Source organism: Ammospiza nelsoni, chromosome 6 (assembly GCF_027579445.1).
Source record: "Ammospiza nelsoni isolate bAmmNel1 chromosome 6, bAmmNel1.pri, whole genome shotgun sequence".
NCBI lineage: Eukaryota > Metazoa > Chordata > Aves > Passeriformes > Passerellidae > Ammospiza > Ammospiza nelsoni.
In genome coordinates, this window is record NC_080638.1 from 58737702 (window position 1) to 58761699 (window position 23998).

Here is a 23998-nt window from a genome sequence, read left to right on the forward strand (position 1 = left end):
TTTCCCCCAGGGCTGTCTCTCATCTCCTGTAGTTTGAGGGCTTTAAATTGAGTTTTCACTTACTGTCATGGTGTGTTTTGGTCAGATGATCAGAATCCAGTGCGTGATAGTACTCATAGATTGAGCGACCCAGGAGCTCCTCTGGCTCATACCCCATCAACTCTGTAATTCTTTAAAACAAGGGAAAAAATTGCTATGTGAAAGCAAACACTGGCCAGCACAAATACCAGAGCATTTGGATGCTTGCACATCTAGAAAAACCTTAAGAATCACTTCCACAGATATTAGCAGCAAATTTGGCTTATTGGGACTTTTCATTTTGAAATAAATTGCTATTTTGATGCTTCTTTAAAAGAGAAATTTCAGTAGACATAGGATTTTACTTCTCACTGAGTATTTATAAATCATGTAGTGGGGATAAGATTAAACAAATCCCTTCTTTTTAGACATTTTTGTCTTTTTGCTTCAAGGTAGACCAGCTACTTACAGACCAGCTTAGGCAAACATGAGAATTTAACAAAATAATAAAGATACACTTCAACAGCTTTAATCCTGTAACTTAGAGAAATAGGAATCAGATTTACTCTTCCCACTCAAGCACTGCCTGCTTTTAAGGCAAGTGGGATTTCTTTAGTCTCTAGAGGGCAGTGCTAACCAGGGAAGTGCTTCTATTTTGCCCCATTCTAGATGCAAAAAGTGACCAAATAAGTACCTTTTATGTGACACCATCAGTCCTAGAAAGGTTGTTACTGCAGAGGTCAGAAATTACCATGTATCAACCTCTTCCTGCATCTAACTGCAACAACTAACTAGAAATTCACTTTTGTTATAAAGGAAATGGGTAGTAACAAATGACACCAAATTAAAAACAAACAAAAAAATGAAACAAACCAACCCCAAACAAAAAAACTTGAGCTATTTCCTTCATTTGCATTTATCAAATTTATCAAGCTAAGTTCTCAGAGGATAGGAAAATCAGTCTGATGTCTGACTACACCCCTGATTTGCACCAGAACACAAAATCTCATTTTTCAACAGCAGATGTATTGCATTAAAAGTACAGCTGAACATCTGGGGTTTTTTTGATAGAAGAAAGCAGACACTGATCCCCTGAGGAAGGAAGAGGGGGGGAAGCAGTAGCAATAAAATACATCTGACAAGTATTACACACATACTCTTTTCTGTCACCAGAATGCCCCATCTTTGACAAACCTAAAATCCTGCTTTATCAGTGTCTGGAAGAATCCACTCATTTCAATTTAAATCACTGCCACTATAGTAAAGACCAGTTTGAAGAGGCAGTTAAGTGAAGGCAAAGGATTTATTAATAGAATCCTAGAATGGCTTGGGTTGGAAGGAACCTTCAAGACCATCTTGTTCCAAACCCTTGCCATGGGCAGGGACACCTTTCACTAGAGCAGGCTGCTCAGAGCTCCATCCAGCCTGGCCTGGAACACCTTCAGGGATGGGGTAGCCACAGCTCCTTGTCAAGAATTTCTTCCTAATATCTAATCTAAACATGCCCTCTGTTTACAACCATGGTCCTGTCACTGTCTGCCTGCAGAAAACACCATTTTCCCTCTGTTATTCTGAAGTGATAACCCTGTATCCTCTTTAGATCTAAAAATCTGGCTTTTAAAGCATCCTGATCAGTTAGGAAAAGCCCAAAGCATGCCATCAATGATTGCATTGTCAAGATAAATCAAATTATTGAGAAAACAAACACTAGCCAACATGTACCAGCCCTGCAAATGTTTCAAATGAATGATTTTTTACAGTATAAATCATACACATTACCTTTCATCACAATAGGAAAATTTCATATCCAGACTGTGACGACTGAGGAACGTTTTACTGTCCAGGGGGACCTCAATGTTTGATGGGTGAGGAATAGGTTCACAGATCAACACCAGGCAGGTCATGGGAGGCTTTTTGTAGCCACAGTGGGTCTGGTTCCCACACGTGTCGTACACACGGATGTGGCCAGTGCAGTGCAGCACCTGCAGGGGAGTTGGGGTTTAGAAAGAAACAAGGTTTGCTCTGTCAGAAAACACAATCCTGTTTCCACCAGCACACCCAGAGCCAAGTCCTTCCCCATCCCACCCCTCAAGGGAGGGCTGGAGGAGAGCAGTGTCCTCCTCCTCCTCCTCACCCCACACTGCTGGGATGGGTTCACAGCCCAACTCCTTCCTCAGCAACAGCAGCCACTGCTGCATTTCTGTGAGCTCTTCTCTCTAGTCACTCTGATGAGCAGCTGCCTCAGCAAAAGGCATCCACAATTTAAATCCTAAAGTTATGGTACTAGTAGAAACCCCCATTTTAGATATTCTGCAGAGCTGATGACACAGATCAAACACATTCTTCAATAGACAGGAACTTTTGCATTCTGTGGGGTTTTCTTTTAACCATTCTGAAGCAGAAATAGTTCACAGAGAGCAGCAAAGAAGTTGTTTGATCCAGAATAATCAAATTCAAATCATAAAAGAGAACTGTGAGCCATAATCCACTGGATACAGTAAAAGGTTACTTTGTCCAGAGGAGAAAATGCATTCACTGCAGAAAGTTATCAGGCTGGCCTCTTTTTGTTCCAACTGTTACAAAAGGGAGAGCCAGCAGCTTCAAAAGAATGGCATTGAAGTCCTTCAGAGAGACCTCAACTATCACATTTTCAGTGACAAATCAAAAGAAATCAGGGATCAGCATAAGTGATGTCAAGTGCTTTTTTCCCAGAGAAGGCTTTATGCAAACATATTTGGTAATTATGTTTGTAAGTAAATGACCTCTAATTTAAAATGGAAAATTCATTAAAAGAGTTTTGAAAAACTAATTTTAAAACATTGTTTCAGTTACCTCTGTGATGTAGTCAGCATTAAAATTCAGCATAATGAAGCAGAATTATTAAATTATAAAATACTTAGTGAAATTCAAGCTCGTTACATGAAGCAAAAATGTTGAAATACAGTGTTATGACATCTGAAGAGGAAGCTGCCAAACTATGCAAATATTTCTTTGCATTAGTTACCTTCCATGTAGCAGACTTTATATTCACTGTTCTTCCCCTGCTAGTGAGTGTACACTTCATTCTGAGAAAAAAGCTGCGCTCCGTGTTCTGCTCTTTGCCCTTTTTCACAGGACCTAGCAGAAGCAAAAGCAAACAATTCTTAAAACACTTGGATCATCTTCCAAAGGCAATAAAAAACCTCCACAGACATGTTATAGGAGTCTAAGACTAAGGGAAGATCCGAAAAATAAACTAAGAAAATTCATACATCTAATAGTACTTCTAATAATGGTATTTTTTAGAGCAAGTTTTACTATCAAGTAGATTTAAAAAAAAAACCCACAAAGTTTCATAGAGCTTTAGAATGGTTTGTGTTGGAAGTGATCTTAAAGAGATCATCTTGTTCCACCCCTCCTGCCATGGGCAGGGACACCTTCCACTATCCCAGGCAGCTCCAAGCCCCATCCAAGCTGGCCTGCAGCACTTCCAGGGATGGAGCAGCCACAGTTGCTCTGGCACTTAAGCCTCAGCACCCTCAGTGGGAAGAATTCCTGCCCAAAAAGCACCTAACCCTTCCCTCTGTCAGTGGGAAGCCATTCCCCCTGTCCTGTCACTCCAGGCCCTTGTCCAAAGTCCCTTTCCAGCTCTCTTGGAGCCCTTGTAGGTACAGGAAGGGACTCAAAGATGTCCCCAGAGCCATTTCTTTTCCAGGGCAAACAAACCCAGCCCTCTCTGAGTCTGTCCTCACAGGAGAGGCTTTTGATGCAGCCCAGTTTCAATAATTTAAGATCAGGATTGTATTTATAGCCAACTCCACATTCCCAGATTTCAGGAAAAAGGAGCAGGAAGAAAGAGAGACCAATTGGAAATTTAATATATATTAAAATTGTGACAGAGGAGAAGAAAAACATATGTAGAATAAGAAGCCTTATTGAGGTGGTTTCCACTGAAATGCATCAGTAATTCACTATGAGGAGGCTCAAACCAAGCACCTTTTGGGCTCATTGCTCCTCAGGACTGCAAGTTTCTCAATTCAAAACTAACAACTCAGCTGTTTCTATGCATCCAAGTATTTCCACGGTGATTTACACTCTTGGAGCAAACAGGGACCAAGGTTTTAGGCACATTATTAACATTCTTGGGAGGAAAAAGTTGAGAAGCCCTAACACAAATCAACATAGGCAGCACTTATTTTTTGCTTGCTACCAGCAGGCTTTAAGTGAAGTTTGTGCCTGTACAGAAGAGAACCTTGCAGAGTCAATTACTAGTTATGCTCTTGTGGGCAAAGAAAATGTAACTGATGCTATCAGGAGAGCTGCATCAGCTCACAATGTGTGCAAGGAGGAAATGCAGCAGCCAGGAGAAGGAGCAGTGGAAGAGCCAGTTTGCTGAGGCTTGCTGAAGAGCAAGGACCAAACCATGGCAGAGGGAGAAGTTTAGAACACATGAGCTCACTTCTGGTACAAGTTTATACAATAATTTGCTCTCATCCTCCACAGACAATAGTAACTATGAAATTCTTCATGGTGGCTTGCACTGCAGTCAAAATTAATTAGAAAAATGTTAAAGCCTCTATGCAAACTTGTTTATTGCTTCTAGCAGAGGCAAAGACTAAAGGGCTCAAGCATATTTTATGCTACCTTAAAATAACCTTGATAATGGAGGAAGTGGAGGAGAAACTAAAGCAGAATTCACAGAAGCAGCAAAAATTTATTTAATTCAGTAAGTTTTAAGAGTTAAACCAATCTAGAAATTGATAGCTGAAGATCACACAACATTACTGTTACCAAGTCCTGATGCATGTGGCTCTGCTTCTAGAAGCAGCTGTAAAAGATGGAGCAACTTTCAAGTCTGATTCAGCACCAGACATTATTTTTTAAAATGGCCAGCTTTGAAAGTTTAAAAAGCAGCTTCATAAAATGAGAATGCAGTTCTGTTTCTGCCAATTGCATTTATATTCACTTGCACTTGTACAGTCCCAAAGGGGAATATTTAATACTCAATTCAAAACCAAAATAATTCCACTGATGTAAGAGCTGCAGTAGAAGGCAGCCTGGGAATACCAATAAATATAAAAATGTACTATTACTACTGTAATTTAGACTTCTGTCTGCCAACGTCATTTGCAAAACAGCTTTTGTAATAATGGTTTCCAGACATCTGATTCCAGGCTGGCCAATTTAGACATGCTTGAGATGGTTTGCATGAAACTCAGTGATAGGACATTTTTAAGAATAAGCTTTTGCAACAAAAGCAGGTTTTTTACACTTTAGGGAAATTGCTCCCCCACCCCCAAGATTTATTACTGTATTCCAAAAGGGGAGGCAGGGGAGTCTCATCTAGCCTTAGAAACATTCTAAGGGAAGACAAATTTACAAAATGCTTACAAAAATCAAAGTCAGGCCCTTAATGCTATGGCATCTTATCAGGTCCTTTCCACTGAATTAAATAGGATGGCAACATAAGACTTAAACAAAATTTACAGTGCCACAAGAAAGCAGAGGTCAGGTTTATTAATTTACCACTATCTGAATTCAGAGTCCATATAAACCTCATTTGATGAAAGAGAAAGCAGAGGTCAGATTTTAGGCTTCTAACTACTGAGTAAAGCAGATTTGTTTGGAGACATGCAGGCTGCCAAGTCTTTATAGCCTTTATCAAATCTTTAGAAGACATAAAAGCTGTAATTCATGGGTAATTGTTAAATTTCAAAGCACACAGCACTGTAAACATGGTGTTCTGCTCCCTCAGATGGAGAAAAGAGCCAGAAATCTGTGAAAAGATACCAATTTCATGCACCAATTAAAAGGTGCAGAGAAGCATCAACCCCAAAGCCCTTTTTTGGGCTGTTTAAGTATTCCCAGATCAGTGTCTTGGTGTCCTAAAATTTAAATACAGTATTCTTTTTGTCTTGGGTATACCACCACAGCTTGCTGGAAGAAAGCATTTCTTCTCAGCTGTCCTGTAAAAGCAAGGCCAGACCAAGACAAATGCACGAACTGAGCTTCTCCATGTCCCTCTATAACAATTGCTTAAAATCATTCTCATTCAACCTACCTCTAATTTTATTCCTCTAGGCACTTATTCTTTCAACCCTCAAAACCTCCATTTTAGTAATTAATTTTGTTAGATTAAAAAAATCTCACTTCTTCTATAATTAGGATATAGCCAAAACATTTTGGTGATTCCTGTTGTTAGTGTCTCTCAACAAGGTGCAATTTAAGATTTAAGAAATAAAAATATATTAGCTTTTGAACTCAACACCACTTCCTGGCAGATATCCAACTGTATTAATGCCAACAGAAACTATCCATAAGTAAATTAAATTGATTATTGATTTTTTTTTCTTTTTTCTCACCATTTCTGTGTGTAAGCATTTCTCTCAGCTCCTCGTGGTCACATGGATGAGTGAAATCAAATACACTGTGCCCCGTCAACTCAAACTGCAAAAATGAACAGGTACATGGGTGTTTAACTTCACACACACAAAAATGGAACAGCTTTGTGAAACAGTCTTAGGAAATGTCAGTATTTCACCTGAGTGAGTCCCATACACTTGTTCACGTTTTCAGACATGTAAATCATGTCTCCATCTTCAGACAGAACCATGACAAAGCCATCAAGAGCTTTCAAGTAGAAACAGTTCAGTTCCTTCTCCATTTTGGCTTCTGTCTCCAGCTCACCTGCAAACAGCCACACATTTTTGTTTAAGCAAGCACCAGCCATTCTTCACTTACCAGCAGGAATGACTTCTGGCACCAGTCTGCAAGGAGTCAATCTTGCAGGACCATCAAAGCCAGTATAATTCATTTAGATAAATGATGAGTTCAATTCTTCAAGCTCTAGTAAAGGTATCAGAAATCACAGAAAATCAGAGTGAGTAACCCTCTGTGCTGTTATGTATTAACCAATGAAACTTCCACCTTAAGGAAAAGGTCTATGTGGCTAAAAATTTATTACCCATCTCAAAAAGGCATTCTAAACTTCTCTCAGGGGCTTTCTGGGAGAGTTTTCCAAGTCTGGCTACTGAAGTTACTCCTCCACACAGCAGAGGCAGACATGCATGAGCACAAATAACCAGCACACTGCCCATGGCAGGCTATCAGCCACAGGCTACACCCTGACTCAGATATTCCTGCAGATGTAGCTGCAGACACAACACATCCTCAGCTGACTTCACCTTCAGAGGAGCACACCACACAAACACAATTTACAAAACTATTCCTTGCAGTTTATTGTAAGGAGACACAACTATAGTTAGCTCAGTCAACCTTGAACCAAGTACCTACAGTCAAGAAAGCACAGCTGAACAAACAAGTTTAGAGGGGAAAAAGTTTAAATGAAGGAATTTAACTTTGGAGAAGGGTCAGATAAGACTGAAAAGGGCACTATAGCTATGATGAAACAGCCAGGATCACCAGAATAGAAAGAGAAAAAATGGAATCCACTGAACAGTGAATTTTTCTTGTGTCATTGCTAACAGCTGATTTCTCCTGTAAAGCCTCCCACCTTCACGAAACAAGAACACATCTAACAACACATTCATTTATTTTACTGCTGACAGCCCTTACAAACAGACTCCTCCTCAATATCCCTCCCAGAGGGTGCCACGTGTCCCTTACCAGCATCCAGCAGCTTCCTCATGCGCAGGTAGCTGATGGTGAGCCTCATGATGGAGGCCTTGTCCAGGTGGGCACTGACAGTGTGGGGCAGGGGCAGCTGGTGGGCCAGCTCATAGAACACCTCCGACTCCTTGCTCCTCCTGCACCGCGCTGCGTCCCGAGACTTCTCTTTCCTGCGTTCTGAGCTAATCCTAGAGAAACAAAGTTTGGGGTTATACAGGGAACTGAGCTCTCGGGGATGTGTGGCTTTGAAACTAAGTTGCCCAGCAGTCAACTGGAAGTTGAATAAGGTTAAGATTCAGTTTAAAAGTGCAAGTAAGTTTCAGTTTAAAAAGTGCAAGTGTAATTCTTTGTATCAACTTCTGCCCCCTGCCAGAACTAAATTCAAACACGCAGTCTTCCAACCAGATCAGTTTTTCAACGAGACACTTCCATACTCAGAACTTGTGGATCTGTGCAAAAGTCCTTTTTAGTTAGTACACATTTTGTGAGAGGTACCACAAATTACAGAGCAAAACAATTAATGAGCTAATGATCCCTGGGACATAATGAACCAGATTCAAAGAATCAGAGAATGGTTTGGCTTGGAAGTGACCTTCAAGATCAACCAGTTTCCACCCTCCTGCTGTGAGCAGGGACAGCTTCCACCATTCCAGGCTGCTCACAGCCCCATCCAACCTGGCCTGGAACACTGGAATGGAGCAGCCACAGCTGCTCTGGGCACCCTGTGCCAGGGCCTCACCACCCTCAGAGTCAAGAGCTTCCCTATATCTGATCTGTATCTCCCCTCTTCAGTGTTACCAAATACATACCCAAAAAACACATTTTCAGTTCTTTACCTGCTGTGCTACCCACATGGGCCAAAATCTTGCTTAGTTTGTGCAGAAACACAGATGTGACAATACCTTGTGTTGGATGTTGGAAGTACAAATGCCTTGACACATGGGGGAAGTTTAATAATCCATGAAAAATACAGAATAAGCTATCAGAATCTCTTTTACAACTACCTTCCTTTCTACCAACTTGGTAAAATTGTGTGCCATGCCCACCATCCTCTCCTCCTACTCCTGCCACTGCCAGCAGAGAAAAACTATTTCTGTGGAATGAGAAACATTAATTGTTTGACATAATAGCAATAAAGACCTTTGGAAAACTAACTTGTGGGAATTATAGTTGTAAAAAACTCTGGACATACAACAGTCCCATTGATTCCTGTGAATACAAACCCATGTCCTTAGAATGGCAGCCTAAAATATTTGACAATATTTCCCCATATTGAAGATTTCTTCACATTGAATTTCCCTGTGACAACAGTGTTCCTGTTGTAGTGATGGATATCTTGGTCTGAGAAGCTTGAGGCTCCTGACATACAGGTATATCTGGAAATAGCCATTACGAAAAGTCTGACCTTTAACAATACTGCAGAAATATTTTAGCTATTTAACCTGACTGATTAAACATTTATTACTGAAAACAGGCCTCAAGTACCTTTTCTCTTGGTGGAAAACCAAGGGTGGAGGGGGAAAAAACCATCTGGATTCTCTTTGTCCTCTTTCTTGAACCACAGATTTCACCGTAACTCTATTTTGCCAAAGGTATTTCAAGGTAACTGTCGTGGTTTAACCCCAGCCCACAACTGAGCACCACAAAGCTCTTTGCTCACTACCTGTCCCACCCTTGTGGCATGGGGAGGAAAACTGCAGTGAAGGTAAAACCCATGGGTCAACTTAAAAACAGTTAAAAATTGAAACAAAATAATAATTGCAGTGACAAGGGATACAATAAAGAAAGAAACAAGACTCAAGAGAGACAAATGATGCTCGATGTAATTGCTCACCCACCCTCTGACAGATGCCCAGCCTGTCCCAGAGCAGGGACCAGCACCTCCCAGCCACCTCCCCCAGTTCACTCTGTGCTTTGGAATGTCTGTTTGGTCAGTCCAGGTCAGCTGTCCTGGCTGTGTCCCCTCCTGCCTTCCTGTGCACCTCCTCACTGGCACAGCAAGGGAAACTGAGAGTCCTTAACTCAGGAGAAGCAAAAAGAACTAAAACCTCAGTGTGCTGTCAACATTATTCTCCAAAACAGCCCTGCACCAACTGCTAGGAAGAAAATTAACACTATCCCAGCTGAAACTGTAACAGCAGAACAAGAAATTCTGTTGCTTTAGACAGATTCACCTTTATACCTTTGATTTTTGTTAGCTACTCATTCAAGATCCCTTCACAGGCAAAATATTCATTCTACAACAAAAACTCAAGAGAGAATTACTGGAAGTAAATGGTTGAATCCACCCAGATTGCTGCAGCTTTGTCACTGTTTCCTTTACAACTGCAGACACTTTTAAGTTAAAATTCCCCTGCTTTGGCAATCAAGCTGAGCACTGCAAGTCCACAGCTTTGTCAGGCTTGTGTGAATCACACAGGGCACTCAAGAGATGAAAACAGACAATAACCTCACAAGTTGGGATTTCAGCCCTTGTATTTTCTTTCTGACAGCCTAATGTTCTTGAACATATTTTGGGTAGTTTCCAGATTTTGGCCAGGTTTTAGCACCCTTGGCAGCAGCCTTCAGCAGGAACAGTCAAAACTTCTCCCAGCCATTCAATTATTAATTACCAACTGAAATGCTGCTCAAATCCAGCCCATAGTGCTTTCTGTTAAAAATTAATCCCAGAGTAAGATCATCAAGTGCTGCCAGCTGGAGCTGATGGGCAATACCCAAGGAAAAGGGGATGTTGGAACCACTCAGTGCTGCCTGAGTGGCAGCATCTCCTCTCCCTTTTACTACAGGATTCCTTTCTAGAAAGGCTGCTACTATAGATAGATGTTTAAACTGTACAGCACAACAGTTGGCTATTTTTAGCTGCTATTTAAACCTAAGCTGTAACCAATCTGAGTAAAACCCAGCCATTTAAATAGGAAGATTAACTACCAGCTTCAAAGAGCATTTCTTTAATGGATCAAATTAATAGGGAAAAGGTCTTTCACAAATGAGGTTTAATTACCAAGTGAAGTCATTGTTGCCTCAACATTGAAATGCCACCAAACTAAAAAAAAATTCTTTGCTATTGCAACTACTCAAAGCTTTGTTACAATTGCATAAAGTAAATTAAACAACACACATCAGCATGTGTAGCTGCTCACAATTTTCTGTGTAGTCAATTAAATGACACTGAATTCCTGTAAAGAAAACCTATTTCCAAAGTGAGCATTCTCCTCACCAGAGGGGAAGGAAAGGGGGCTCAGGGAAGGAGATTTGAAACAGTGAGATGTGAAGTGCCACAAAATCAGTTTAAACAAATCATATCACTTCTCTTATCTGTTCTTTTTGAGCTGCCCCCATGTAAAGTTCATGATCTCAATAGAAAGATCATTCTGCAGAAAAGGAGAATTTAAAACAATTTAAACATTCTCCATTTGAAACAAACCCCAAACTTCAGAGCTGTATTGCAGCCTTCTGCTCTCAGTCTGGCAGGAAACAAAAACACCTCAAGAGCCTGAAGAAAACCTCAGCTGCTGAGTGGATTATACATGCAATGAAAATATCAGAAATGCCCGTGCTGGACAGGAAATTGCATGCATTTGCAGGTCTGATTTTTCCTGCACAATTTCAGTGCCAGACATTCATTTCCATTTTGTATTTCTACCACAGAATACAGAAGCAGAGAATCATAAGCATGTTATCCATGAGAGCTCACTGAAAGCTGTTTCATTGACCCCTTCAAACCCAATAGTACTTCTTATATATAAGAGATATTTACCTGCAATAGCTGAACAAAATCTGAGCTCCAGAAGATATTTCAGTTACAGACCCAGAGCAAAAGGGTATTTCACAACCAGGACTCACTGCAGCTGAACCAAGAGCTCAGCTGAAGGATATAACCCAGACTCCCACTCCCTGCCTCAAATCATAGAATAGAAACAAAATTGCACAGCAACATTTGCCCAAGAGCCTTGAGAGCAAAGCACACCAGCAGCAACCCCGTGCCACCAGTTACAGATGCTAAAATTGGCCTCTCTACTTGAGTGTGCAGCTCCTGTCCTCATGGTCATCCAAACCTTGTGGGCCACAGCATCTCCCAAATAACACATCATTCCCCAAACCAGCCCAAAGACCCCTCCACAGCAGATTCCTACAAGTGAGCCCCCAATTCTCTAAATGCAGCCCAAATTTTTCATCTCCTTGACTGAAAAATAATCAATCACCACATATAAGTTGGCCTGTTCCTCCTTATTTACCAATGGCAAATAGACAAAAACAAAACAAAACACCCACAAAAAAAAAAACACCAAACGAAAAAACACCAACCCTAGAAAATACCACCCGTAACTGGTAAATTTTGGTTGAAGATACTTAGATAAAAAATGGTCAATGGATAGAACTTAAAATGTGTAGCAGTCAACTTTGTGTCCTTCTAGCTTTTTAAATCACCACCCAGTATAAGAAAATTTTTATACTGTGTACATATTATTTGGTTAAAAAAAAAAAATTAAAATCAAGAGGTTTCCTTTCTTTCACTTTGCTATGGGCACAGATTTTTCTCCCATTCAAACTTACTATTTCTCTAATCAGGTACATTTTACTCTAGAGATGTTTTCAGTTCCCATGTAAAATAACTTGTGCATGATTAATTAACTCAGGCTCATCTTTCTCGATACAGGTGTGAGAACATTATAAAATATGAACATCTTCCAATAGCAACTCACATTTTTCTCTTTAGATTTGCTTTCTTCAACCAAGTGGCTTTGTATTTATCATATTATTTGTTCCCAAAGTTTCATAGACATATACATTGTAGAAAACAAGAAATCCTAATTATTAATGTGTTTCAAATCTGGTAACATCTTCTTGAGCTTTAACTAGTTTTCAGTTCTGCCATTTATTGCCATCATTTGCCAGTAAAAGATTAAGATATCTCCTTGCTAGTAACAATCTTTCCTCTCAGACTGTAAAATTACTCTAGAAAACACCTGGCTTAGAAATGGAGTCACAAAAACTATATCCATTATAATACAGCTTCATTTTTTTCTTCATTACACAAAAAAGAGATGTAAATATTACAACATAAAAGTATATGGCATCAGGATGGTGTTGGAACTTTAGAAAGTAGAACTTTACAAAGCAGACCTGCAAGTGGTCTCACGTTTAATTTTAAGGCTGAATGCATTCCTGAGGTTGATATAAAACTTGGTCACCCTTCCAGGCCCAGCCTAAGCAAGGTGTTTCTGGCAGCACAGCTGAACAGGACACAGGGGCAGCTCCTGGTTTGCAGCCATACCCAGAATAACCAGTTGTGTCCATGTGGAGAGCACATGGCTCAGCCATGGGCTTGTCCCACCAGCCACCCTCACCTACAGCCAGAGTGTCAGGACAAAATTTACTCTCCTGACTGTGCTGAGTACATGTTCACTTGGGGTTTTTCACTGTTTGTAAGATGTGTGTTTTGTCCAGAGCTGCTAGCCATGACACTTGCTAAATCATTCCTCCATGGAAAGGAGAAGCTAAAACAGTGGAACTGCCCTATTGACAACTTCATATTAAAAACTGGTTTATAGTTTTTACCACTCAAAGTTAAAACTTTGAGTAGTAAAATTGTTTAGGTTATTTAGGTATAGGGGACCTCAGGAGCTGATCAGCTTTAACAGGGAGGGACAGAGCTGCAGTGTTAGCACCATCTATCAGGCCTTGAGACAGACCCACACCAACATGGCCCCGAGAGCCCCATTCCCTCTCCCTCCCAGCCCTGCAGTGACACACTTGTCTGTCCTGACCAGCAGCCCGGACTCCTCATCCCTCAGCAGGCACACTTTTTCCAAATTGCTTGGGAGGGGTGCTCCTTCCTCCTATTGCAGCCCTACAGAATTACTGCAGTCTCTCACTGCCAGTTCTCTATGGGTTGGGGTTATTGCTTTGACCCACCTTGCTCTGACGTGATTTCCTGTTAAAGTATTATTGCTTTATGGCCAATTTTATTTACTAGTTCTTATGTTCTAGTCCGTGTAGAGAGTTCTTGTGAAGGAAAAAATAAAACCCCACACCCAAACCTCGTGTGTAATCAGAAGCATGTGATTATACAGAAGAAAGTCTTGCCCTTCATGAATTAATGAACATCACAGCCCACTAATCCAGCTCAGGAAAAGAACTCAGAAATTCCTTACATACAGTATGAATGTTCAAAAGAGATTTAACTACAGAAACTAATGTCATATCTAAGCAGAAACAACACCACAAAAGTCATTCCTTGGTATATTTCTTTCTAACACAGCAATTCAAACCATTTTCTACACATGAGGATAGTTACAGGCATTTCCCATAGCCTGACTACCACCAAAAAAAACCCCTAAGTGATAAAACTCTAATAAATCAGGAGAGCAGGCAGGCAGGTCAGCCTGGATTAGCCACAGCAGCACAAATGCTCTGAAAGCCAGCAGTGTTTGCAAAATGAGAGTGGGAGAAGCAGCGAGAGGAGACTCACTCAGCTCACCTAGAGAAGCCTTCCCCCACAAATGCAGATAAACACCCATCCCACAGACAAACCCCAGCACAGCAGCACAGCCCTAATGGCCTGAACCCACCACAGCACCACCCTGACAAGGGTATCCATCATCTGCATTTGCCCTTGGATTGACCTGAAACCCCAACTACCTCCCCACACAGAAATGTGAGTAAGAAGGGAAAAGCTTCAATATTGTCATTTCTAATTTAGATCATGGTGAAGGGATTCTATCATGTCTTACTACACAGTGTAACCCACCCACAGTTCACCTTTGCATGGTAATATACTGGTTTAAAATAACCACATGGCATACGGTGGTGGCATAAAAGATTTTTTTTTCAGCTACATTATTTGGCTTTTTCTTGAGAATATTTTTTTCCTTAATTAGTTGTGCTTTACCCTTCAGGATTAAAGGTACATGGTAGTAAAATTGTGTTTATTATTACAGAAAAATCAGAGCTATTCAAAAGAGATATCTGAACACAGGCTTGACAGAACTAGACACTAAGTGCTCTCCTCCCTTCAGCCCTTCTGCTTTTGCTTCTATCAAGCTCACAAAAAATGATGCAAAACATATCCCCAAGATATCTGTCAGGCTTTCAGTAAACAATGTTTTAGCTAAGAACTGGTCTACCTTCAGACAGATGCAGACTCTTGATAAAGTAACTAATTTTAGTCTAAATCATGGCATTAAAATCCATCTTCTGTTTTGTTCACTGCATTTTGTTTTCAAGATTGGAGGCTGGACATTTTCCCTCATTGCTTCCATCCAAGTTTCATCCCTTCACCTCAAGTTCCTCAACTGCTTTCAGTTAACAGGGTATTTTGTAATCAAAGGTTTTTAAGAACAGGGGGAAAAAATAACAGAAGTAAGAGATATCAAGTTTTATTTTTCTCTGTGAATAAAGAGCAAACCACAAAGCAGTCAAGAGAAACATTTACAACAATAGCTAGGACAAAAAGCCTGTAGCAATGTCAGCTCAGCATCCAATAGACTCAATAGGGTGCAAGGAAAAAGTCCTTTCTGAAGGACTGAGCACCAAAATGCCAGTCCCCAGCTAAACCATTCCTTTCTTTAGTTTAGCTAGTGGAGGCTGCAGCCTTTATATTTGATGTGGATTACTTTATGTCTTCCAAAGGAGGTGAACAAGAAGCAAACATAAGGAGGTAAGCCTTTAATAACTCCCTTTCTATCATAACAGTCCATTTACTATTCTCATTTGTGAGCAAAAACAGGAGGCTTGGCCTCAAATCCTTTTGCTTCTTGAAATGCACACATTTCCATAAAGTGACATCAGTCTAGTTTTGGTTTAGGATTGACAATGAAAGAACTCATTCTGGTAAAAAAAACAGGTCATCTTTTCCAGGTAACATTTCCAGGATTATTACATATCAAGTCAAAATGTTTATTAAATTAGTTGCTTGGTAAAACCTTCCACTGTTGCAATTATAATCAGTGCTGCTGATTCAGAAGACTCAATTTTTCACTTGAAGTTCAGGCTCTATTTTAATGCAGTGAGTTAAAAGATTTGTTGTAACATTTCTCAAAATGCTTAAGGAGCATTCATTGACACCAAATTAAACAGAAGCTGCACAGTATCTCTGCCAACACACACATTTAAGCTTTGGTGTCTTTAAGGAACAACCAGTGGACCATCCTGAAGCACCAGTTCTTCTCCAGTGCCAGCAAAGCCATTTTGAATTTCTTGCTACTAAAACATCTCAAGCTTTTAAAGGGCTACATTTCTGTACTAGTCCCAGTGTTATCAGACTTCAACAGGAAGAAAGGACAGATGATGCACATGATGAAGCTGCTCTTTATCAATGCACTTTCTCTGAGTTCTCAAACCCAACCCCCAGGCTGGTATGAACAGGCACAGCTTCAACCCAGGCTGTGGCTCCACATCAAAGAACCCTCATGTTCATCACCTACATAAACTGCATTCACAAAATACATATGCTGGCATGCATTCACTTCATTCCATGCTCCTAATGATTTCAGAATGTAATTTTGGTAGAGATTTTTATTCCAAGCTAAATAGCAGAGACTCAGAAGAGAAAAACCTCAACAGGCTTCATGTCCAGTGGTGATTTGGAAATCTGGATCTTCCTTGAATTTTCAGTCACTAAAGTGCAAAGGCTCATCCTGTAGTCCCCAGCATCACAAAACCTCCCTGTGTCTCCCATTTCAGAGCAGCCCTCAGTGGAAAACTCAGATTCTCCTGCATTCTCTTCCATCCCCTCTAACACTAAGGGAATTTCTCAGAAGAGGCTCAAAATGCTCAGACTTTCTCAAATTCAAAAGGGAAAGGGCTGTTATAACATGAAAAGATGATTAAGGTCCAAGTTCTTTCCATGCATTACCTAGGTGGTTTTTCTGAGGCATGTAAACACCTGCCCATATAACTGTGTGTGTGAAGATAAAAGGTGCAATAATCTGGAACATTCCTTCCTTTTGGACACCAGCTTGCTAGGAACAGGTATGGGCTACTGTGCCTTCTTGGAAAGCTCTTGCAAGATTTGTTTTTGCTTTGAATCTGCTTGTTTTTAAAGAACACATCTTGTAATTGAATTGGTATTTGCATCTCCTTGGAAGTACCATCAGGAAAAGCTTGATGCTCTTGTACACCACCACTAAACCATGTGGGACTTCCCTCCTGGCCTTACTTAGCCATGCACACTCTACAACCAGGTAAAAATTATTTTGTTGGCATGTCCTAACACCAAAGCTCTTTAGGAATAAATTAATACTGCCAAATTCTCTTTGGTAGTGCAAAAAAAAAAAAAAGGGGGGGATTTTTAAAAATCAGCAGCTTCTGTCATTTGATGTCCCCTTTAAAGTCACAAATCTAGTTGAAATCCAGTCTATTACTATTGAGCAACATGAACACATCCAAGCATTCAATCCAGTGTTACACAGGCTCAGCAAGAGTCCTCCAGGCTCCCAGGCTGGAAGCACACCAACAGGAACACGCACAATCTTAGGGGTTTCGGGCTCACACTGCAATGCCACTGACATTTGACAACGTTATTAATATTTATTGACTAATTTTTTTTTATTCCTGTTCACCATCAGCAATCAGAGTCTTGGAGCCAGACACATAAACTCGAGGCATTATAGTCCAAGGCCAGGGAGGAATGAGGAATAAAGTCTGCGGCTGCTTGCACAAGGTGCAGGGGAGGGAGCAATCACCTGCAGGGGAATTCACGCATGGCACCCGTGACAGCAGCGTGGTCTCCTCTGGTGGCAGCAGCAGGACAGCGGGGCACAGCTCCTCAAGGCTCACAAAGAGCATGCCACCTCAGCCTAACCCAGGTAAACCCTTGATGGGCACTTCTGATAAGAGAGAAACCAACCAGCAGATGGGGATGGCAATTAAATGAGAGAATAAAATCGATTATCCACTTCACACCTCCACCTTTAAACCAACAGTTGACTTAAGTGCCACACTTAGGATGCTGATAAGAGCGTGCAGCTAGGTTTGTTACCCCCTACACCTTCCAAAAATGGTCCAGCATGTGCCTCCAGGAAAGGAAAAGCTTTTCAACACAAGGTTGAATTGCTAGAAAAGCCTGAAAGGGCTTCAAAGGAAAACCTCTTACTATCACATCACCCTGTTACAGACCCCCGACAACCTGGACCATCTGATCGCAGCTGCAGCAGCCCTCTTAGCTAAGCATGGACTGGTTATTGGTATTTCAGGCACCCCAACCAAGAGACCCAGACTGCAGACACTGTGTTTTAAAGGGCAAAGCAAGCATGACTGTAAACAAAAACCAGAAAACCCTCCTGCTGCTTCCATCAGCTCACTGGCAAATTATCACACGTTCACTGATAAATGGAACCAAAGCACGAGCAGAGCAAAATTATGGAAAATTTCTGCAATAAGCAAATCCTCCACAGCTATTCTTCCCTGATTTTCAGTGCCTTGATGATGATGAGGATGAGCAGTAGCACTATGCTGTTCCCTTCATCTTTAGTGGGCACTGGAAAAACATTTCTGGTCATTTTTGTAAAAGGAATTCACAAAACTTTTCATGTTTGAGGCAGTGCAAAGAACAGACAACACAGGTAAGTTGTATGGCAAGGCAAACAATCCAGGAAAATCCAGAAAGCAGAAAAACCACTGTTCTGTGAGCCAGAAACCACTGAGCCTTCCCCATACCTGTGGGGAGACTCTCCAGGAGATTTACTGAAAGATTCCTCCTCTTCTTACAGCCCGGATTACACAAAAGGGTTTTGTATTCACTTTCGACTCCAGCAAGGGTGGCTCAGTTCCCCCAGCGCTGAGAGAAATTAACAGACAAAAGCGGTGGCACAGACAGTCCTAAAGACCTCACACAGGTTTGAGAATAACCGGGGCAGCCACTGCCCCTCAGAGCCACCAGCACAGGGCACAGCCTTCTCAAACAGATTCTGGAGCTGGACTTTGGTGGCAAAATCCAGCAGAAAACCCCTGGTCTTCCAAATCATCCCCTTCAGAAGCTAAAAAAATAAGTTTCAAGGCCCAGCTCTGAGAAACTGAAAAGCTGAAGTTCTTCTGCAAGGCACTCATATTAATTTTATTATTAAATTTCACTGGCTTATACCATCTTAAAACTCAGACTGAATGCTCCAGAAACCACTCATTTTTTTCACACCTATGGCATTAAAAATATGTATTTTATGCTAAAAAGACTTACATCACACTAGAAAAATGAATCTGGGTTAGCTACCAGCTGCAAGCCACTACCCAAGTAAGGACTAACCCATAACCCTAAATGGCTCATTGACTGAAAAAGGCACCAAAATTCCTCTGCTAATAGTGAAGTGCCACAGCACAGACCCGAGGAAAAGCTTTTCATTGCATCAGCCATCTGCATGCTGGAGTTTGCTAAAAGAATATTGAGAAAAATCTCACCCTTCTCACCAAAACCTTAAATGTGGCTCAAATGAGAGTCAATGATGAGCACACCAAGCTCCCAACAACTCTGTTTCACCCACTCCGTGCACTGAAACGCTGTCCTTGCAGCACCCGGGGGAAAACCCAGGAGCACATCAAAGTGATACAACTACTGAAGAATGGCTAAAACACAAATAATTCAGTATCTAATCATGGTGCTGATACTTGATTTCTTAGGGAGTCTTGACCCCTCTGCATATATGAGAAGCTTGGAACCACATCAAAAAATGGATTCAACAGGCCAGTAGAAAAACCCACACCTCCAGATACTGCTATGACCAAATTTCACTTTAAGACATAAACTTGGGCAAATTCCATGTTTTCTGAATCTCACAGCATATAATTAAGTAAACAACAACCTTTACATTAACTATCAAGGGATAAACACTATCCACATACAAGCAGAGGGAAAGGCAAGGAATAAAAGAATCTTAACCCATGCCAAAATTGAGGTGCACTGTATATACAATTAGCCAAAGTTTTATCATCAAAGATGATAAAGAACAGGACATAAAGGACTTCTCCCTTCAAGGTATTCTGAATATGGACACTCTAAAACCTAAACCCTACAAAAACAACCCAGCTTTTTGAGAAATGTTTCATATTTCCATGCAGCTCTCTGCTGAGCTCACATCCTTCCTTTTTTTGCTTAGCCATCTTCACTCAAGTGTACATCCACAGCCCCCAGGACGAATGTACCACAGACACAGCTTTATGTTTTCCATTAAAACCCTACAACAGGAGTAAGGGGAATATCCCTTTATAAGAAACATTCCCGACTTTGAACTTTGTCGTCAGGAAACAGAAAACAACAAATTCTCTTTCTTAAGCCCTGCCTTTAGGAAGAAAGGATAAGCTTTGCATACTCATTCTTGCATTCTGAAGAAAGCAGATTACATCCAGGATAAGGGAATTTCAATAAAAAAAAATAAAAGTCATTCAGTGGGGCAGAATGGTAAGTAAAAAATAACAAATGCTCAAGGGCAAAAGAAAAAAAAAAAAAGGGGGGGGGGGGGGAAATCCCAATAAGAAACAACAATAAAAAAAAAGTATCAGGAAACAAGTCTCAAAGCCCCTTCCCAGACCTGCCACTAAATTAGGGCATCAGAGCAAAGCGCAGATTAATCATGTTGGTTGCAACATTTTCTCACAGGCTTCCCAAGAGCCATCCGGCAGAGCAGAGAAGCTGGAGGCTGAGTGCCACCCCAGGGTGCCCCCGTGTCGGGATTTCTCTGCACCCAGAGCCGCTGCTCCCCCATCGCAGCCCGGCCGCGGCTCCCAGGGCGCTCCAAGGCAGCCGGTGCGGTCCGGGCGCTCCCGGTGCCGGTGCTGCCCGATGTTCCCGGCGCTCCCGGAGCTTCCCGCCCGGCACAAAGCTCACCATCCATTTTACAACCCGGCCAGGCTCCTTCCCGACACAACTTACACGCTGTAACACTTAGAGCGCTTAACCTGCTCAGATGACCCTCGCATACAAGGGCAGGCAAAACCCATCTCGAAGAATTAAAAGCCGAGAAAAGGTATCGATAGCCATATAAACAAGCCTTCTGCAGATGGCGAAGAAGGCAATTAATCCCCCCACAAAGCCCCATCGCCGGGACCGGCTCACCCGAGCCCCCCGGCTCCTTAAACTTCACCGCCTAACAAAGGCTTTTAAGGCTTTTATTCCCCCCCCCCCCCCCCCCTTTCCTCTAATTTGCGCTTACAATCCTCGGTGAATTATTCATACTTCTCAACTCACATTGTCCATCCGCTCCCCCTCCCCACTCCTCTTACACCTCCCCAACGCGACTTTTGGGGATTTTTTTATTTAAAGCTTCATATCTCCAGACTGAGAACCGGCCCTTTTCCGCACAAAGCCGGGGCACGGCGGGCTCGGAGCGCGCCGGGCACGGGGCACGATCAATCCCTGCCCGCTCATTTCCCGGAGCGGAGCAGCCCCCGGCTCGCTCCCCGGCACCGCGGCCGACACCGGGCACCTCACCCCCGGCCCCGCCGCCAGCCCCGAGCCCCGGCCCGCTCCCCCCGCCGACAAAATGGCGACGTGGACGAGAAGGAGAAGAAGGAATGGAAGAGCGGAGCTCTCCGCGGGCCGGGGGAGCGCGGGGAGGGCAGCGGGGAAGAGGCCGAGGAGGGGGCGGCGGTAACAAAGCAGGGGGCGGCGGGGGCCGGCAGCAGCGAGCGGGGGGGAGGCGGGGGGCGGGCGGCGCGGCATCGGTACCTCTTCTTGTCGGTGACGCCGCCGGGGCTGTCCATGGCGGCGGGATGGCTTCTCCTCCTCCCGCCGGCTCCCTGGATGCGAGGCGGCCGCGGCTCCGATGGCCGCCAAGGGGCGCGGCGAGATGGCGGCGCTGGCCGGGTCTGGGGCCGCGCGGGCTCAGAGCATCGGGGCACAGGCTGCGGGAGGTGCGGGCGCGGCGGCGGCGGGCGCGGCGCGGGGCCCGCGCTGCGCCAGTGAGGAGCGGCGGCGCGGCCCGGCCCCTGCGCGCGGGGTCAGCTGAGCGCTCAGCTGGGCGGGGGCCGGCGCCTCACGTGCGGCGCTGCGTGCGGGGCGGGCCCGGGCACGGCCGGCCCCACAACGCCGGCCCCACAGCAGCCTCCCCATAGCGCCGGCCCCACAGTGCCAGCCCCATAGCGCCGGCCCCAAAGTGCCTCCCCATAGCGCCGGCCCCACAGCGCCCGCCCCACAGCGTTGGCCCCACAGCGCCCGCCGGCGGGGGCTCGTCCCTGCCCAGTCCAGCCCGGTTCAGCTCAGCTCAGTTCTGCCCGGCCGGCCCTACATCAGCCCCACAGCACCGGCCCCACAGCGCCCGCTGGGGGAGCTAGTGCCAGCCTAGCCCAGCCCGGCTCGGCTCGGCTCGGCTCGACCCGGACCGGCCCGGCCCGCTCCGCTCCGAGCACCGCCCGCGCGGATCCTGCCACAGATCGCACCCCCGTGGGCACAGTGCGAGGAGCTAGTCCTTTCTTTATCTCCTTCTTTTTTCCTTTCTCATGTAACTTTGTTCGATGCTTGACTCTGCTGCCTCTCCCAAAGGTGTCGTAGTAGAATAAAAACCCAGGATGTTTGGAGTAATGGAATCATCGAGGTTGGAAGAGACCTTTAAGATCATCCAGTTCAAACATCCACCTAGACTGCCCCTAACCCACATTCCCCAGCACCTCTTAAACACCTCCAGGGACGGGGATTCCAGCACCAGCCTATTCCAATGCCTGACTATCCCAACAGAGACATTTTTATTTTTTGTATTATCTAATCTGGATCTCCCATGTCTTGCCTTAAGAGAATGTCCTCCTGTCCCCTCACTGCGGCCACGGCAGCAGAGACCTCCCTACAACCTCCTCTCTGTGAGTTTTAGACAGTGATGAAACCCCCCCGAGACTCCTCTTCTTCAGACGAAGCAAACCCAACTTCCGCAGCCACTCCTCACAAAACATTTTTTAGTCCATTTCCAGTTAAAGGGTTCAGAACCTCACATTAATTAAAGGGAGCAGTCAGCTCCACAGCCAGGCAGCCCAAAGGGGGAACTGACAGGTAATTAAGCATATTTCGAGCAAGTTTTACAACTTCCCAAACCAAACCCAAGAGCAGAGCCAGGAGGTTGGACCAGGGCTGTGCCGAGGCACTGTGACCCCCTCTGCCTTCCTTCCCTGCTACCCACCCAGGCTGGCCCAGATCCAATGCCATCATCCCAGTGCCTGTGCCCATTTTTCCTCTCCCTGCTCCCCCCACGGCAAGCCTGGCCTTAGGCACTGCTCACCTGAGAGCCCCAGGAGCTCCTGCTAACCACTGTCCAGGAGGGGCTGGACAGTGTCCACCTGGCACTGACATGGCCACACAGGTGAGTGGCCTCCTGGATCAGGAGCCAGGATACAGCCATGGGAGAGCAAGGAGAGGAAACTGGGGCAGAGCACACACATTTAAAGTTAAAAGCCTTAGTTCTGTCAGGGTCATGTATGGGTGAGCACTCTGGGGAGGCAGGAAAGGCACAGTTCCAGGTGGAGTGACCCCACAGAGCTCACGGGTTCCTTTACATCTTGTGGGCTCCCACTAGCAAGGACTTCAAGTGACCATCTGGCGCTGAACCCTAGGAGACTACTCAGTTTGCAGCTCAGCAGTAATGATACCTTTAAAAAAAAGCAGCTTTGACAGGCATAAGTGACATTCTTTAGCTGCTGTGTGCACGTGTGGTGACATAAGAAACACCTGCAGGGCAAAGTAGATGGTGCTTCAGTGCTGCACCTTCCTAACACTTCTGCTGTGGATTCCCAACTCCAGGTAACAAGCAGTTGGTTTAGGCATACAGTCATGGGTGTTCTGTGTTTGGAGGAGTTATTATTATTTTATTTTATTTAGAAGAATTAAAAGCAGTGACTGTGACATTTGTTACAATCACAAGGAGTCCCTGTATGAAAAGGATTGCTTCTGCCCACAGCAGTCAGATACATGGAAGAGGCACAGGTGCTTCTGACTACTTTTATTCCTTCAAGGTATTTCTATCCAAACACAGACAAAGCCCAGCTCTGCTTTGCTTATGAGCTGTGACAACACAATAGCCTGTGGCAGTGTGGCTGTGAACTACTGATATTTCTGTTGTTTTGTGCTCACTGGAGCCTCCAGAAGAAAAACAATCTAAGCAAGACTCAACCTCAAGTGTCTTGCATAAGTAGCAAGAAGCCCTCCCCAAGGGCTCACAGACAACTTTATCTATCAAAATGAAGTTTAGGCAGCTGAAACATAGGAAGAAATTCAGTTGTGCACTGCAACTGAGCAGGGTTTTTTAGTCTGTTCAGAGTCACCATAACAGCCCTTAGAGAATTTTCTGGTTAAATGGGAAGGAATCTCCTGGTGGGTACAGAAATGACAAGGCCAGCTCAGTGCCACCTTCCCCACCAGAGGCCCTGGAACGCATCTGGGGAGTTTTGGTAGTGAAGTGGT

General features: G+C 43.8%; 1 protein-coding gene across 2 annotated transcripts in view; it reads right to left on the reverse strand.

Moving 5' to 3' along the window:
• Window positions 1-21516, reverse strand: part of HIF1A (hypoxia inducible factor 1 subunit alpha) — a 33550-nt gene extending 12034 nt beyond the window's left edge. For both annotated transcript variants that reach the window (XR_009418717.1, XM_059475348.1), the window contains exons 1-7: window positions 21284-21516; window positions 7624-7814; window positions 6539-6684; window positions 6360-6444; window positions 3023-3135; window positions 1798-2000; window positions 64-170 (exon numbers count right to left, since the gene is read on the reverse strand). Coding sequence is in view for 1 of the 2 variants with exons in the window: in XM_059475348.1 (XP_059331331.1) it covers window positions 64-170; window positions 1798-2000; window positions 3023-3135; window positions 6360-6444; window positions 6539-6684; window positions 7624-7814; window positions 21284-21318 (880 nt within the window). In the remaining variant the exon portion in view is untranslated. The remainder of the gene's footprint in view (window positions 1-63; window positions 171-1797; window positions 2001-3022; window positions 3136-6359; window positions 6445-6538; window positions 6685-7623; window positions 7815-21283) is intronic.
• Between the last annotated feature and the right edge of the window lie 2482 nt (window positions 21517-23998).